We start from the raw sequence: 16,548 nt of genomic DNA on the forward strand, positions 1-16,548 counted from the left end.
GAAGTCGTAGAACTGCCATAAAGAATGGAACCGTAGAAGACAAAGAAAAGCGAAACGTTAGCAACTTTCTCCAACAAAATAACAATGATGTGACCAAAATAGATTAGACACGTGCACATTGAACTTTGTGAGAAGATAGATAGAGAATGTTCGAGATTGTGCAGGATTAGAAGGAAATCCTAGATTCAAATTAGTATTTGGATGCAAAAACTATAAGAAATAGAATAAAAAATCTTTAATGAAATAATTAAAATCCATTAATTTATACAGTTAGGAACATTTAAAAAATATTAGTGCTCGTTACTTTTTAATGTGATCCATTATGAACATTAATTAACTAGAGATTAATTATAATTTGAAGTTAACAAATGGAATATCCATTTACTAACAGATTTCCAACTAGGAAGCTGTCAATAGGCTAACAAGCAGATACGTTAAAAATTGTTATTAATCTAATTGTCAATATTATATATATAAAGTAAAAATTCCATGAACTATAATAAAATATTTGAATAACGTTTACATTGAAATATTTAAATCATTATTAAAAAATTTAAGTACAATTAATTATTTAACTACAATATAATGGAAAATCAACTACTCATTTATTTCGGTATGTTTTTTTATATTTGGCAGATGCTGCAAAATAATAACTTTTTTAATATTTCCTTATAATTTACCCCAATGATGAAATACTTTTATTTGTAGAAAAGTAACTATTAATTAGCAATTATAATAATTATGGTAAATCTTTCAAGAATTTCATTATTTTTATGATTTTTTTTTCCTTCTAGACATTATATATATATAAGTGGAATGAGGGAAAAATAAGTGTGGAATAGATTCCTCGAGCATCGCGAAGATTAAACGTTAGCGCATTTAATTCATTTTAAAAACTAAATACAATGAGAAAAAGGATGAGAGGGGGAAAAAAACCCCCCAATAACGCCACATCTCATTAGCAAGGCATGAGATGATAATTAGGGTTAAAAACATCAACTAACAGAAAGGCGTGGCATTTACTATCGCTATGCCACTGAAATAGATCCGATAGAACGGAAATCATTTTTAATTGTAACAACGCATCATCAATACAATAAATAAATTTCACAGTCATAGCGAAATAAATTAGACATTCATAATACTTGATGTATATTGCCTTCGTTTTGGAAATTCTGTGGCATTTTTAAATATAAAAACTGATAGCGATTTTTCTGCTCCGCGGATATTAAAAAAATTTTGCCGTTTTTAGTACAAACTTTAGAAAACATGAGATCATTTCGCAAAATGCTAAGATAAATGAAAAGTTAGGAAAACAAGAGGAATAACACAACCTAGCAAGGTTGTACGAAATTTACGAGCCAGTAGAAACCACAAGAATACAACAAAAGCATCAAGAATGACTTTAGTACTTATTAGCTATTTTTTTTCTTTCGGTTTTAATCTTCATGAAGTTTACCGCCATTCAAAGATTTTTATTAAGCTATAAAACAACTTCTACGGCTAAAAAGTTTATCAGAACATTTCGAAAATTAATATGACATTTAACAATCATAACATTGAATCAAGATCATAGAACAGATGAACATGCATAGTGTAATTTATTTTAAGGTAGTTAAAAAATGATAATATGGAAGTGTGGAAATAATCTATGTTAATTAGCATATAAAGAAATTTTTTATACTAAAGAATAATTATTACTCATCTATGAGAGTTTAATTTATAGGGAAACATATAACCACATGTTACAAAAATAATACTCCTAATGAAAAGCATATAAACAAGATATTTTCTGATGATTAATAAAAATATATCTTAATGTTGTAATGTCTTTTGTAATGTGTATTAAAAGCTGTTCTAAGCTAGCTGCTAATATAATTTCAACAACTAATTTTAGTTAAACAAAGAATTTAAACAAAAATTGCAATTGTTTTAAGAAATGAATTTAAAGTTTTTAATATTTTATACGAGTTAGAAAGCTCCAAGAACAAATTGCAGAGAGTACATTTGATTGCTTAAGGAAGTAATTTATTCCCAGTTATAGGCGAAAAACACAGTGCAGTCAAGGGTATAATATGATTTTTTTTTAACCCACATCCATTCTAGCTGCTATCATTGACTTGGTCATGATATGACAGTGCATGATTAGTGCTGAAGGAATAGCTTTTTTCTGTCATTGAATTTAGCTTTGAAAAGGAACATACATACATTAGTGTTTTATCTTCAAGGCTCCTCTTATAAAAATGCTTAGGATACTAACTTAACATTGTTATATATATGTATTTCTTTAAATCCCATTCTATACAACAAGCAGAGACTGGTATTTTATAGAATTCAATTCTATCTTCCTCTTACTTTCTAAAGTTAAAATTTGATTGAAATTAAAATTGAGTGACAATACATTCAATATTGAATACAAGTTCAAAATATTTTTTGAAGTTCATATCAGCATTACAATATTTTGGAAAATTTGAGTGGTCAGCATTCCAACAGAATAATACAGGGACAAAAATAATAAAAGAACATGGCATTCTGATAAATCTATATGAACAAGAATAGCCAGAACAGATATTTTACAATTTTTTCGTAGAATTTATTTTTATGTACTTTCTCTCTAACCTAATTAAAACCAAAATGTCCATTATGATATGTTAACTTTTGAGAACTAGAGAACGAATCATGTCTTTCCTTCCCTGTGCTTCTTTACCAGTAGTTAAACTAACTATATAGTAAGAATTTTTTAATCTGTCTTGTTCATTCATTATTTATTAAGAAAGAAATTTAAACTCCTATATTTATTTCAGAAAAAAAAATGCAAAATTCATTAATGAGAAATTGGAAAAACAGTAACATTTTGCTGCTAAGCCCCAATAAATGTAGAAAGCCTTGTAGAACCATCTGGCTCTTCCTGATAAGATTTTGACAAAATTACAAAATAATAAAACAGTTAAACAAAAAACTTTAAAGTTTCTGAAAAGCAGAAGCAAATATGTACTGAGAGATGAAAATTCATTCCATAACAAACATAGGCAGATATCTTTTTAATAATTTTTATACTGTATCAATTAAGGGCAGAATGAACATATGTTACCAATGAATTATTTTTTTTATTGTACTTTCCAATATCAAGCACTTTTATATCACAAAATTGTTTAGAAATAACTATTTTGTATATAAACATTTCTGATCTGTTATTTTAAAAAAATATTAAGCGAATTTTCAGTTTGTAATATAACTTTAACTTATTTTTTTATAGGTAACTGTAATGCTGAAACCTTAAAAGAGACAAGGGACACATAGATGCTCTTTGCAGCAGTTATGGAAGGCACAAAATAAAAAATATTTGTATTATTTTCTAATTTTAAAAATTAAACATGAAACAGCATGCAGTGCAAGCACGCACGCACACACACACACACACACACACACACACACACACACACACACACACACACACACACACACACACACACACACACACACACACACACACACACACACACACACACACACACACACACACACACACACACACACACACACACACACACACACACACACACACACACACACACACACACACACACACACACAGAGTTCATAAGTTGACATAAATAGGCATTTTTATTAATTAAAACTTAAACTCTAAAAAATTTAAATGGTGGAATGATCAAAAACACTAAGAGCTACTTCTGTATTTAATTTCAGTCCTCTTTAGGAAAATTAATTAAAAATTTTAATGATATTTATATATATAAAAAAGAGAACGAGGCATAATAAAATAAGGCTATGGAACAACAAACATATGAATATGTTCTGAGAAAATAAATCCTTGTAGGTATTTTATTTATAACAATATAAAGTTCTTTTAATATTATTTCATCCTTCAATAATGAACTATCATTGATTGATTTAAAATTTCCATACTGCAGAATGATGAGAAGATTTCAAAATAAATTAATAAATTATTTATGATACTTCAAGACCATAATCTATGAAAACATAAGAAAATATCAGAAATTTTCTTCAAGCAAATATAGTACTACTTATTTGATTTGTTTTCTAGTGAGAAATTTCTTGATCTTCTGCAATAATTTGAAATTTAAGGTAAGGGATAAATTATTTGAACTTTAGATTAAAATCAAGCTAAGGCTTTAAATTAAAATTTGATAATGACTGTAGAAAAGTGGGAGAAAAATAAAAGAAAAAAGACATACTTCTTGAACAATTTTGTCAAGTACTTCATCTTCAGCAGAATACAAACGTTGTATTCCTCTACGACGAACTCTTGGAGATGACATCTTAAACAATAATTACAAAATGAACCTAGAAATAGAAAAAGGTGATTAAAAGTTAAAGAACTTTCAGAAGATGGTTAAATAAATAGTCATTAAAATTACTTTAGAAAATGTTTAAGGATAAATGAATACGAGTATAAAAACCATATAAATGGCATCATATAAATATTTCAACAATTATAATGAGTTTCTCGGTGCATTATGTGTACAAAAAATTAATATAAAATGAAATTAAACACTTTTTTTATTTCAGATCCAAGATGTTTCATGTACCAAGAAAATCAAATGAAAAAAAAAATATTAACAGTGAGTAAGATACTTTTCTTGTCATTACTTAAAAAATTTTGAAATTTTTTTTAAAGAAAATAATTGCTCTAACAGTTGATTTTAATGCCTGTTGAAAGAATACAGAATCTTTAAAGTAATATAGAAATTAACATGAGATACAAAATGAGACAGACATAGAAAATTACTTAAGAGCAAAAAAAAATCTCTATTGGTAACTACTTCTGATAATTATTCATGTATTTCAAATTAAATATCTAATAATATTACTGTCAATTCAAAAACAAACATTTGTCATGTGTTAATACAACACAAGAGATTAAATAACAGTTTCAAATAATTCCTAAATTCGTTCGCATATTACAGATTAATTAAGAAATAAAATGTACTTTCTCTTGACAGTTCATAAGAAAAAGTAACTTAGTTGATTTAACAAAACTAAAATAAGAGCTAATAAACTATTTCAATATATTCTTTTATAATAATTAACCTTTTATAATAATTAATCTTTTATAATAATTAACAGCAAAAAATTTAGTAAAAATTGAAAAAAAAAAAAAAAGGTTTTATTTCTTTAAGAATTTATATAAATATTTATCAATTATAAATTTAGATAAATATTTAAATAATTTTACTGAGAGGAAGTAAATATCTATATAAGATAAAAAAAATAATTTAACTACCATTTTGATATGGATGCACTTTTTAATAATTTGGAAAAATCAACATACATAGTCAAAAGAAATCAAAATAAAATAAATGTAAGCAATACAGTTCTTCCACATGCTTGTATAAATTAAATTTAAAAGTAATGAAATGGTCACACTTCTTTGTTATTGATATTTTTTTATTTAATTATGAATGAAACAGGGCCATTTAAAAATATTGCTAATTAACTCAGAATAATCCTTACATAATCAGCAGAAATGAATACCTAGATAGAGAATTCCTAAAATTTATAGTCAAAAGTATATACAAAAAAAAAAAAAAAAAAAAAAAAATTAAGAATAATAACATGCAAATGAAAAAAAATATGCATGTAATGTTTTATATAGATTTTTAGTCCAAGGGAGCATAAAAGAAAAAAAAAATTACTTTTAAACAGGATAAAGATATACCTCAGAAATGATACATAAAATTGCAAAATATACAATCTGAGAAAAATAATAATTTTTAGATTTTACTTTTGATAAATAATTAATTAAAAATAAAACAAAGATTCTAAATATAAAAATAAACACAAAATATTTATAATAGCACACAATAATATAAAAATTAATTAATTTTAAATCATTTGAAAACAATTTAAAACATAGTAATACAACTGAATAAATTAAAATCTAGTTACATTTAATTTAAAATTAAGAAAGAAATCAAAATCATTCTTTCATGTAAATATAAACACTTATCACTCAATTAAAAGTAATTTTATTTTTACAAATACCATGCATTTGAAATGAAGTCTCTGTCAGTCATTTCTCCATAAAAGGAATACCAGTTTAAATCACTCTCATTTTAGATCAATGGCTTACTTCAATATTTTAATACCTCAGATTTTTATTCGGTACATCAAAAACCAAACAGAGCATCGATTAGATACCATTATTGAGAGAAGTGAATAATAATAAAAAATTATATGCAATGAAAAAGTTATTAATAGTTAATTTCAAAATACTCTGAAAGAAATTACATTGATAGAATAATTAGAAACAAACATTTTTTCAACTTCTAAGAGAATATTTATAACAGTATTTCATGTAATAAATTATAATTTATCTGAAAATATGGGATGAAATGTATATTTTATTTAATACAATTTTAGAATAAAATTTTTAAATGACTTCAAAGTTAAGTCATTTGATAATTGTGAATCATTTCTATCGTTCCTAAAAGAATTTTCCTAAATTTTTTGTTAAAAATTTTTAAGAAGTTGTACCTTACTTAGCATACTTCAATGCTCCTTCGATCCAGTTTCGTAATTTGTTTACAATTTTTATTATTGCACATGTTATTAAATACCTTTAAACATTTCATATATTACAGTTCAAAAAGAAATGAAGATTTATACATACATGTGGAAAGTGATAAGTCTTCTAAAAATATCCTTTCGGCAACAGTATGCCATTAATTTTATTTAAAAAAATATTTTTTCTGATAGATACAAGTGCATCTTTCGGCCCACGTGTTTACATTAATATGGTATAGATCCAAATATATATTTTTTTTATTTTTTCATTCATCAGATTTCAGCCACAAAAAACACCGACAATTTATTGCTTGGCCATGAGTAATCTAGAACCATTTTATGATTAAATTAGTGTAGATCATAATTTCTTCCGATAATAAAGAATCCTCCGAAATATCAGACGACTTAAAAAATAAGCTACGAAAATATTCTTTAGTTTTGTTTTTTAGAAGGCGGTGTCAAACTACTAAAGTATATTTGAGTTACATCTATATACTTAATTTTTGAATACACATTGCATAATTAATAATTATTAAAGTTTTTACTAGAAATTTGCATTGTTTTTTTTAATCTAAAACAAATTTTCAAACTCATAAAAAATTTAAAATTAAGTTTAAAATAGTGATTTACTTTCTACCAGAGGGCGCAGTGTAAATAGCAGAACACAGTCATCAACTACTCTAATCTTCGTCTGTTTACATTAGTTTCTGTTTGTAGTTCTGACTCTGGAATTCTTTTTAATGTGTTTTGTTTCACTTTAAAGTAATATTATACAGCATTTCAGATTTGAAACCATCGCTTTAATTATAAAAATTGTGTAAAATTGTGTCTATTTCAAATTTAAATGATAGGCAGAGAACTGACGTGTCTCAGACATGCGCAAGTAGGCTGATTATATAGCAACTATGTGGGCATGATGTGATGTGTAGTATGTTTTGAAATAAAATACAAAATGATAAACTGACCGGTAATGGAAACACTTTTTCATAATTAACATAATTTTACTTCGTTTTCCCATTAACTATATTTTTTGAACATGTTTAAGCGTCTTCGTGAGCGAATCGCTGAAGAAGCTACTAAATTTCCAGTAGGACAGGTAAATATTTTATATATAAAATCGTTAATTTCGGTAGAGAATATGTATATTTATGTAATATTTAAAAATTGTTTGAATAATAATTTATTCCTACATTTTATTTTATATTATTCTTATTTCAGTCACTTACATTACTATTTATTTCAAATAAAATTTAAAACATATACATGCTTTGTATTATATTATGTTCTTTAAGGTACCTGAAATCGCATTCTTGTAAAAGGTGTGAGGGAGCGATCAAATTATCAGTAAATATTTGTTAAAAATTTATTATTTTAATATCAGAAATTAGTGATATTTTAGTAATGTATAATCAAGGAAAAATAAAATAAATTATATTAAGCATTTCAAATTGGACAGATTAAAGCTATAATTTTATTATATATGCTTGTTATTATATATTTTATTATGTTTTTTTTTCTATAATGAAAATTTATTTATTATGTTTGATTACATCATTCCATAAGTGGAACAGTGCAAATTTTATTGATGGATGTTCTGTACTCAGGAATGAATGCATATAATGTTGAATGATAATGAAAGAGAAAATTGTTTTAAACTAATGAGCAGCAAGTAACAGTACATAAAAAAAAAGGCTAGAGATATATAATAGAAGTTTCGTTCATAACATTTTGTTTAATATAAATGCATAAAAATTTCCATTTCTTTTTGTAAATTAAGATTATTTTGTAAAAGTCCCATTAATGAGGTTCATTTTGTGCACCGATGTTTAACATAAAATTTCTATAAGTTGATTTTAACACATAAAATGTAAGAGTCTAATTGAAATGTGTGCCATTTTGTAAAATTGTTTTCATTAAATGAGATATTTATACAAAATTCAATTATTCCACAGCTTAATACAAATACTGGTAAGCAGTCTGATGCAGAAAATAAAACTGCTGGTGGGAATTCTACTGAAGTATGTTAATTTTTATACTGAATTTTTTTTATTCTAATATTCTTAGTGTAAAATATCAAAAGCAGTGTTAAAATTTTATTCAATTTATGTATTGTCTCACTACATAAAAACTCTATTGGAGATTATATTTATACTATGATATTTAGTGCTTTTTCAAAATGACGACTTCATTAGCTGTGGAACTTTTATAATGCTGTGATATTATTCACTATTCTTTCTATATAACATTTAGCTTATCTCATTGAATTATAGCTGTTTTTTTATACATTATGCTGATATAAAAAAAATCACAATCTCATCAAATATCTGATAAAGAAAACTAATAATTTAACTAACATCTGTAGTACAGTCACTTTAAGATTTTTTCTTCTTTATACTTAATTCATGTCAACCTTAGATGTATCTGTTCCCAGCTGCACAATTGGAGCAAACAAAATTTTAAACATAAATTTTTATAAGTTGTAGTATGTGATAATTTTGTTGTTGTTAAATATTTATTTCAATTTATAGGATTTAATAACACTCAGCGATAGTTCTTCTGTAGTAGTGCCTCAAACCAGTTCACAGCAATTTAGCATTGGTGAAGATGAAGATGGTTCTGTTAGTGAACAAAGTACACCTCAAAAACGAGTAAGAATATATTAAAATGATATATTGGTTCTTGGTCTGTTACACTTCAAATATTTTTAAATGGCTATTTTTTTTTATAGAATGATTCTGCTAATGGAGCTACAAATGAGCATTCAGTGTATTCATCAGGCTCGAGAGATCATCCTGCTGGAACAGGATCTGATCTCGGCTTTGGTCAGGAATATCGGCCAACAAAATCAAATTATATCCCTCAATCAGATATAGAAAGTGAAAGGGAAGATCCACCAACATTAAATCTGGAAGGGATATCTAAAGATCAACTTCTGTCTATTATAGAATTGTTGAAAGCAAGAGCTTATAAGTATAAAAACAAATATGTAGAGGTTAGTGTTTTTTCCGTCCAAATATTTGTTTCCATTTTAAAATGTTGCTAATATTTTAATAACACATATATTTATAAAATTCTGAAATATTCATTGAATGTTTTTAAGCTTTTGGAAATATAAAAGATATATAAATGCATTCTTTCTTAAAACCTTTTTGAAAAATGCTTAATAACATGATGGCATTTATCTCATTTTATGTCAAAATGACAAGCTAAATATTATGCCTCTTTTTTTTTTTTCTTCTTCTTTTTCTTTTTTTTTTGTTTATAATGTTTGGGGGAAAAAGCGGCTTCTTTGTCATATTCATTGTGTAGTGTTTTTACATATCAACTATGGTGTTTCTCTTTGATATAAGAGGTGCAGGCCCTTATTAATATGCGATTCTATTAAAACAGGTCTGATTCATTTTAAATTTGTTAAGCTCAGTTCTCCCATTGATATCATGTAGAAATTTGGAGAAGAGTATACTAGCCAATACGTGCCATCTAAGTTTAGTTCAAAACTTTGAGGTTCATTCTAGTGTTGCTTCAAAACTAAGATAAAATATAGGTTAAACTAAAGAATATGGCACAATCCCTAATTGAAATTTCTTTTCTAGTTTTTGGTCAAGATTGGCAAAAAAAAAGTGACTTATTTTTCTAAATTTTTCCTTAAAGTTATAACTGAATTAAATTGATCCTTTTCATATGAAACACCAACTGACATTGTACTGTTTAACATTCTTATAGGTAAACTTTACACATAAGGAAAAATGTTGCAAGATTTATTTTTTTTTATTGAAGAGAATGTTTTGGGTTATTTTGAAAGCTTTAAATTGCTCTTTACAAATATGACAAAATTATGTGCCAAAAATAAAAGCACACACTTAAAAAAATGCTGAAAAAATGATAAAATGCTTAATAATAAATTTTTTTTAAATCTAGAAGCAAAGTATTCATCTACTTTTTGCTATTGTTTAAAAAAATTAAAAGTTCCATAAAATGTATAAAGGGGATATATATATATATATATATATATATATATATATATATATATATATATATATATATATATATATATATATATATATATATATATATATATTAATATAATGGGAAAAAAACAACTTTTTATTACATTGAAAGCTTAATAATAGTAAGAAATTGTAAATTTTAGTTAGTGTTAATTCTAGGAAGTATAGAATATAGTTTCAATTCTTATATAAAGAAAATATTTGATTGTTCATATTTTATATGAAGTAATGAATTACAATCTTTCCATTTGGGCATTAATTTTTTATGAATTACTTCAATTTTTTCTTCTTTTATTATTTTAAAGAAAATTATAAATTCATTTATCATTCACATCATTTTGAAATTCTATTTTATATTATAGGTTGTTAAAAACTACAAAGAATTAAGAGAGGAGAAACTAAAAATTGAAGTAAGTGTTTCAAAAAATATGTTAAAAATATTTTTATTAGATTTTTTTAATAAAATTTTGTATTCTGTAAAAAAAAAGTCAAAAATAGAGTTTTTGTTATGGAATATCTGACTCAATTTTAAATGTTTGACTATTGTAATTAAAATTGCTATCTTCCAGAGATTTGATTTGTATTAAAGTTTATTTTATTACCTTTGTAATTAAGCCTATTTATAAAATAAGCCAGAGGACAAATAAAACATCAACATTTGATAATTATAAAACTTTTTTTTTTTTTGTCAGAAAGTTAATTTTTTCTGCTCTTAAAATGCCCAGAGTAAATGAATTTCAAAATATATTGGATGAGTACCCTATTAACAATAAATTTAATTGCAAAGTATGTTTATCATTTGTTATTTACTTATGTATTTTTTTAATGCATATTTGTCATATTTTAATAAATTGTTCTAGAAAAATGCATTTTGTTGAAATAATTATAATACTTATTATGATTAAAATTTACTCCAAATCTAAATGTAAATTCATAAAATATCATTTGCAGTGATGCTTATAAGGATGTTTGATTGCTTAAAATTTAATAAGGTTTAATTTAGTAAGAAAGAAGATGCAGATTTTATTAATGTATGTCTTTTTCTAATTATCATTACTAATTATGTAATTTGTGTATTTTTCTTATTTACTTTGAATTTGTAGAATACTTTAATTGAACAACAAGATAAAGCATTGAGGCGGATGGCAGAACTGCGAGAACAGTGCCAGTTGGAACAAAAGGCAAAAGCCCATTTAGAAGCAAATCTAAGGCTCATGCTAGAGGAAAAAGATTCTAGAATAACAGTTTTAGAAACCCAGGTAACTTTTTCTCTTTAAAAAATCTGTTATAGTTTGAGCATTGCTGTAAATTTTAGTCATTATTTATTGTGCTTTTATTATATTGTTTATTATGTTAGCATTTGAAAAATGAATATTAAAGTTATAACATGAAATTTTGATTATAAAAAGGGTCCAGAGTTTAATTATACTCATTCACTCATCTTGCTGTATGAAATATATATCTTTGCTATAGTTTAATTTAGTGGATGGAAAGACTAGTACTTCATTGCAAAGTATAAATTTATTTTTTGAATGGGATCACATAATTTAATATACAAGCAATGTATAAAAAATACATATTTCTATTTTATAATGATGTTTTATAGCCTTAGAAGATCCTAGAAAGTATGAGTGATCTTTCTTAAACTTCTTTGCTTACTCTCTAATGAAATCTTATCCCTTTTCCTCTTATAAAACTGTGAATCTTAGATAAGGCCATGAATGCCATTCATGTCATTGGCAAATAATAGTTTCAAAGGTAGATTTTTGGCATGATGCTAGCATTTTTTTATTTTATCTCTCTTATGAATATATATTGAAGACGCCTTTTTTAGAATACATATTTCCCAATTTATTGCAACTAAAATTTGACACAAAACTATAATTGTGGTCACAAAATCATATACCAAAATTCATTAATTGAAGTCATTATGTTTACAAAAATATGGAATGAGAGACGATCAACCTTTTAGTCGATTAAATTCAAAATTTGATTAGAATTTTCATTTTAATACTAAACCTATGTAAGAAATTTTATCTATTTAGCACTTTATATTTTGTATTTATCCAGTTCACTTGTACTCAAATGGCAGAACCTCTTATCAATAAATTTTGCTTAAGATTTGTTGGAATCTGCAAATATTTTCTAAATTCTATGTATCAGCTTTCATTCATCTTGCTGGAAGCAATTTCGAATAATGAAGTCCACAAACAGATATAATATCAAAAATGTATTTTTAGAACTTGGAGAGATTAAAAATGTCAAGTTCAAATTTTTTGACACTTACAATACTTTTTATATATTTCATATATGTGAAAGCGAGAAACCTATTTTGTGTGTTTGAGAGTGAGAGCTAAGGCCCTCTAAACCTACAACTTGTCTTAAAATAATTTGTTAAATCATTTAGGAAAATTTAAGTGCACAAAAATGTTACATTTTTTATTATATTTAGAAATTATTTTTCTATCTTGTTGAAATTATGATTTTGCTTATCTGACAAATAGATTTTTTTTTTATTGTTCTAGATAAATTTATTGAAAGAAAGTGCGAAATCTACAATCATGGAAGTTAGTGAAAAGCAAAATTCAGATTCTTCTGGTACATTGATTGATATTAGTGCAGCTAGTGTTCCGGATGACTCTTCTCTAAAAGAGAAAGTAAGTATAGATAGTTGCTAAATTTTAATGAAACTCAATTGATATATATGATGTAAATCATTTCATTTTCTCACCTATATAATTATTAAGTAAGAATTTCTTGCCAATGATTTTCATATAATGAAATTATTTCTTGGGGCTAAAATTGATTAGATCAGGGTTGCCACATCACCGGGAAAACTGGAAAATGCAGGGAAATTGGAAAATTTTCATAAAAACCAGGAAAATACAGGGAATTTTATTTTTCTTAGTTATTTTTTTATCATCTAAAAAATGCCGATCTCTAAAGATTGCAAAAATAAAAGATTGTGGTCACTACTTCCAAAAACGAAGCAATACCATTCGCGATTGTGTAATGCAGAAACTTGCTCCTTTTCTATTCTCTCCCCCTTTTTTTGTATGGATCACTCCACTATTGATTTGTAAAACAGTTGTTCTTTTTTTCATAAGATTCCCTAATTGCAGCTAATAAGTGTGCGTGAGACTTCTGTAATAGTGTGAAAGATTATAATACATTTCTCTGGTGGAAATAGCAGCATTAAATCTGCGGATGCATAGTGGTGGTATTTAGTCACTTGCACATGAGTTTATTGAATTATAGCTAAAAATTGTATTTTTGGCTGTACAAAATTGTCGTACCTTATTTTTTAAAGATTAGCTCCATGAAACTAATAGCTGAAAAAATCTGCAGAAGTTGATGTCCAAATACATGAATTAACAAAAATAAATGAATAAAAAAAGTAATTTTGCTTTTTTTTTATTTTGTTAAATAATCATTAAATGATTTGTATCATAAAAAAATGTTTTGAGTTTTAATTCATCAGAGTGTTTAATTTAGTGCAAACTTAGAATTAAAGAGGATAAGAGGTAATACATCCCTCCACCCCTTAATATATAAATTTTGTCTTTGCTAAATTCTAGATAATAAATAAAGAGATATTTTTTATGTAAATATAAAAAAAAAATTTTTAATATACCGTTATTTCAAAAAATATTAAATTATTGATTTCTTTCCTTGCTTTTTACTCTTCTTGAAATTATATTGTATTATAACTTGCATTAGTGCTATCTTCGCATTTCCTCGTATTTTGAATATATATACTGGGAAAAAAACAGGGATTTTTCTTTCTAAGTATATGTGGTAACACTGTAAGATGAATTTTATTGATTTTAATTTCATGTATTTTTCATCAATTATAAAGTTAGATTTTTTCCCTAGGTAATTTAAAAAGGACTTTTAGATAGTTAAAAATATATATAAATTGATTATTTTGTTTTTTTATGTAGTTTTGTTCCCTGGTTTCTTACTGTTTTTAATTTTACTCCTCTTTTTACTTTAAATTTGTGAAAGTGTACTTTCCTAGAATGGTTACTCTTTACTTTTATTTAAATTGTGTGTTTTATGTGATTTTTGCTATTTAAAGCTTGTATGTAGCATGGCAAAGCATAACAGCCTTGGTATTCAACATAATCAAACCTGATTTTTTTATATTAAATTCAACTAACTAACAAACCAACAGATCTTTCACAAACAGATTTGATCTAACTATATGTATTCACATGGTATTTTGGATATTAAATGATTTTATCCTTCTTTCATTATGATTGATGTTCATATTATGAATTCTCTTCCCCATTACTATGAAAAAATGTTCATATTTCCCATGATGTTGAAACAAATTTTGTTTGTGCTTTTTCATTAAAAAATATTTCTTAATTGATTCTACATGGAATAATGGTTCATTATTACACCTGTGAGAATTTTTTTGATTCAGAAAACTAAGTTCAACTTTATTTTTATAATCTTAAATCGTGATTTGAATTATATCGGGTAAATTTGTGAAAACGTTTAAGTTTTATACAAATTTAAACAGAAAATAATTTACGTAACTTTCAGTAGTTGTGAATTAAATTGAAACTAATTTGGAAAGCTAATATTTTGTTATAGTTGATAAATAATTTGCTATTTTAAACCAAAGTTGGATTTTCTATTACATAAAAATAATTTGCTCTTTTAAGGCCAGAGTTGGTTTTCCTTTTATGCAATTTAAATTTTTTAAATACATAAATAAGCTACTCTCCTCTTTTTTTATGATTCAAGATTTAGTTTAGTAGGAGAGCAATTTACATAAAATTAACATTTCAAATTTAAAAAAAAATTGTTTTTTTAATTGTCACTGTTTGTAGTCACAAAAATTTAGTTGCTGTAAAATATTCTTATAAATTTTTAAATAGTTTCTATTAATAATTTTAACTGTTACAATTACCAATTCCAATAGATTATTTAACATAATTTAGATATCTAAACATTCAGCTGTCTGTGATTCTTGAATATTTGTATTTCATAATTGGATTGAATGTTTGGTTTTTGGTTCATTTGCTAATAGTTTTTTGTTCATGTAATGAGTGCATGTGTATATTTATAATATTGTATTATGATCTTGTTTATTTTTTTCTATTGTAGCTGGAAAGATTTGAACACCAACTGAATCAGGCTAACAAAACAATTACTGCTCAAACCGATCAAATATCCTTATTGAGAAAACAAAATGAAAGTCTTTCACAAGAACTTGAAGAAAAAGTTAAAACATTAAATGAAATGGAGGTTTGTATACAATTTCTTTTTATTATGGCAGAGTATTTCTTTTTATAATAAAGTTATCTTTCAGCTCATATATTTGTCCTGGCTTTAAAAAAATTGTTTCATTTAGTCACCCTCCCAAGCTGAGTTTTAAAAAAGTTTTGTAAGCAAAGTATTCAATTTTTTCTTCATAGCTGATATGTTGGTAATGATGGTGATATTTCATCATCACATTCTTACCAGTAAGAAAATGATCTCATTTTTATTAACCTCTATGTTGTGCTATCATTTATCAGACTTTTTTGAATTTTAAGAATCTTGGTAATATTTATATATCAATTTTTTTTACCCAGTTGCAATTAAAGTTTCCCATCACTTCATTCATAAGAAATACCATTTTAAATAAGAAGAAATAAAAACTGTTTCACTCATTCTTAATGTAAAAGTATCGGAACACTGGAAATTGTTTACAAAGGAAACAGTGAACACTTGATAGTGAGCCTTATGCAACTCTTAGCTCCTTATCTACTAATTTTTAAAGAACTTAGTGCAAAAATTTTACTTTATATTCAGTTTTAGGGTTTTTCCAGTGAATATTTTCTCTGAAGAGAAATCTAAAATAGAAATTCAAATAGGAGACAGAATGGTAGATAGATAAAGGAGTACAAAATGAAATAAAATTTAAATCCACAGAAAAAAAGTGGTCCAGTTAGTGCAGATTGAATTTTAAATAATTTTTTGAATAAATTGTATA

At 25.3% G+C, this 16,548-nt stretch overlaps 2 protein-coding genes across 3 annotated transcripts in view; one reads left to right on the top strand and one right to left on the bottom strand.

Moving 5' to 3' along the window:
- LOC129968775 (leucine-rich repeat flightless-interacting protein 2-like) overlaps positions 1-6,980 on the bottom strand; it is an 87,342-nt gene extending 80,362 nt beyond the window's left edge. The window contains exons 1-2 of the mRNA XM_056083012.1: positions 6,656-6,980; positions 4,218-4,326 (exon numbers count right to left, since the gene is read on the bottom strand). Coding sequence (XP_055938987.1) covers positions 4,218-4,301 — 84 coding nt within the window. The 5' untranslated portion in view covers positions 4,302-4,326; positions 6,656-6,980. The remainder of the gene's footprint in view (positions 1-4,217; positions 4,327-6,655) is intronic.
- A 225-nt stretch (positions 6,981-7,205) lies between these two features.
- Positions 7,206-16,548, top strand: part of LOC129969248 (golgin subfamily A member 4-like) — a 43,034-nt gene continuing 33,691 nt past the window's right edge. For both annotated transcript variants that reach the window (XR_008784479.1, XM_056083712.1), the window contains exons 1-8: positions 7,206-7,645; positions 8,502-8,567; positions 9,078-9,197; positions 9,278-9,541; positions 10,919-10,966; positions 11,660-11,815; positions 13,082-13,213; positions 15,678-15,818. Coding sequence is in view for 1 of the 2 variants with exons in the window: in XM_056083712.1 (XP_055939687.1) it covers positions 7,586-7,645; positions 8,502-8,567; positions 9,078-9,197; positions 9,278-9,541; positions 10,919-10,966; positions 11,660-11,815; positions 13,082-13,213; positions 15,678-15,818 (987 nt within the window). In the remaining variant the exon portion in view is untranslated. The remainder of the gene's footprint in view (positions 7,646-8,501; positions 8,568-9,077; positions 9,198-9,277; positions 9,542-10,918; positions 10,967-11,659; positions 11,816-13,081; positions 13,214-15,677; positions 15,819-16,548) is intronic.

Source organism: Argiope bruennichi, chromosome 5, assembly GCF_947563725.1.
Source record: "Argiope bruennichi chromosome 5, qqArgBrue1.1, whole genome shotgun sequence".
NCBI lineage: Eukaryota > Metazoa > Arthropoda > Arachnida > Araneae > Araneidae > Argiope > Argiope bruennichi.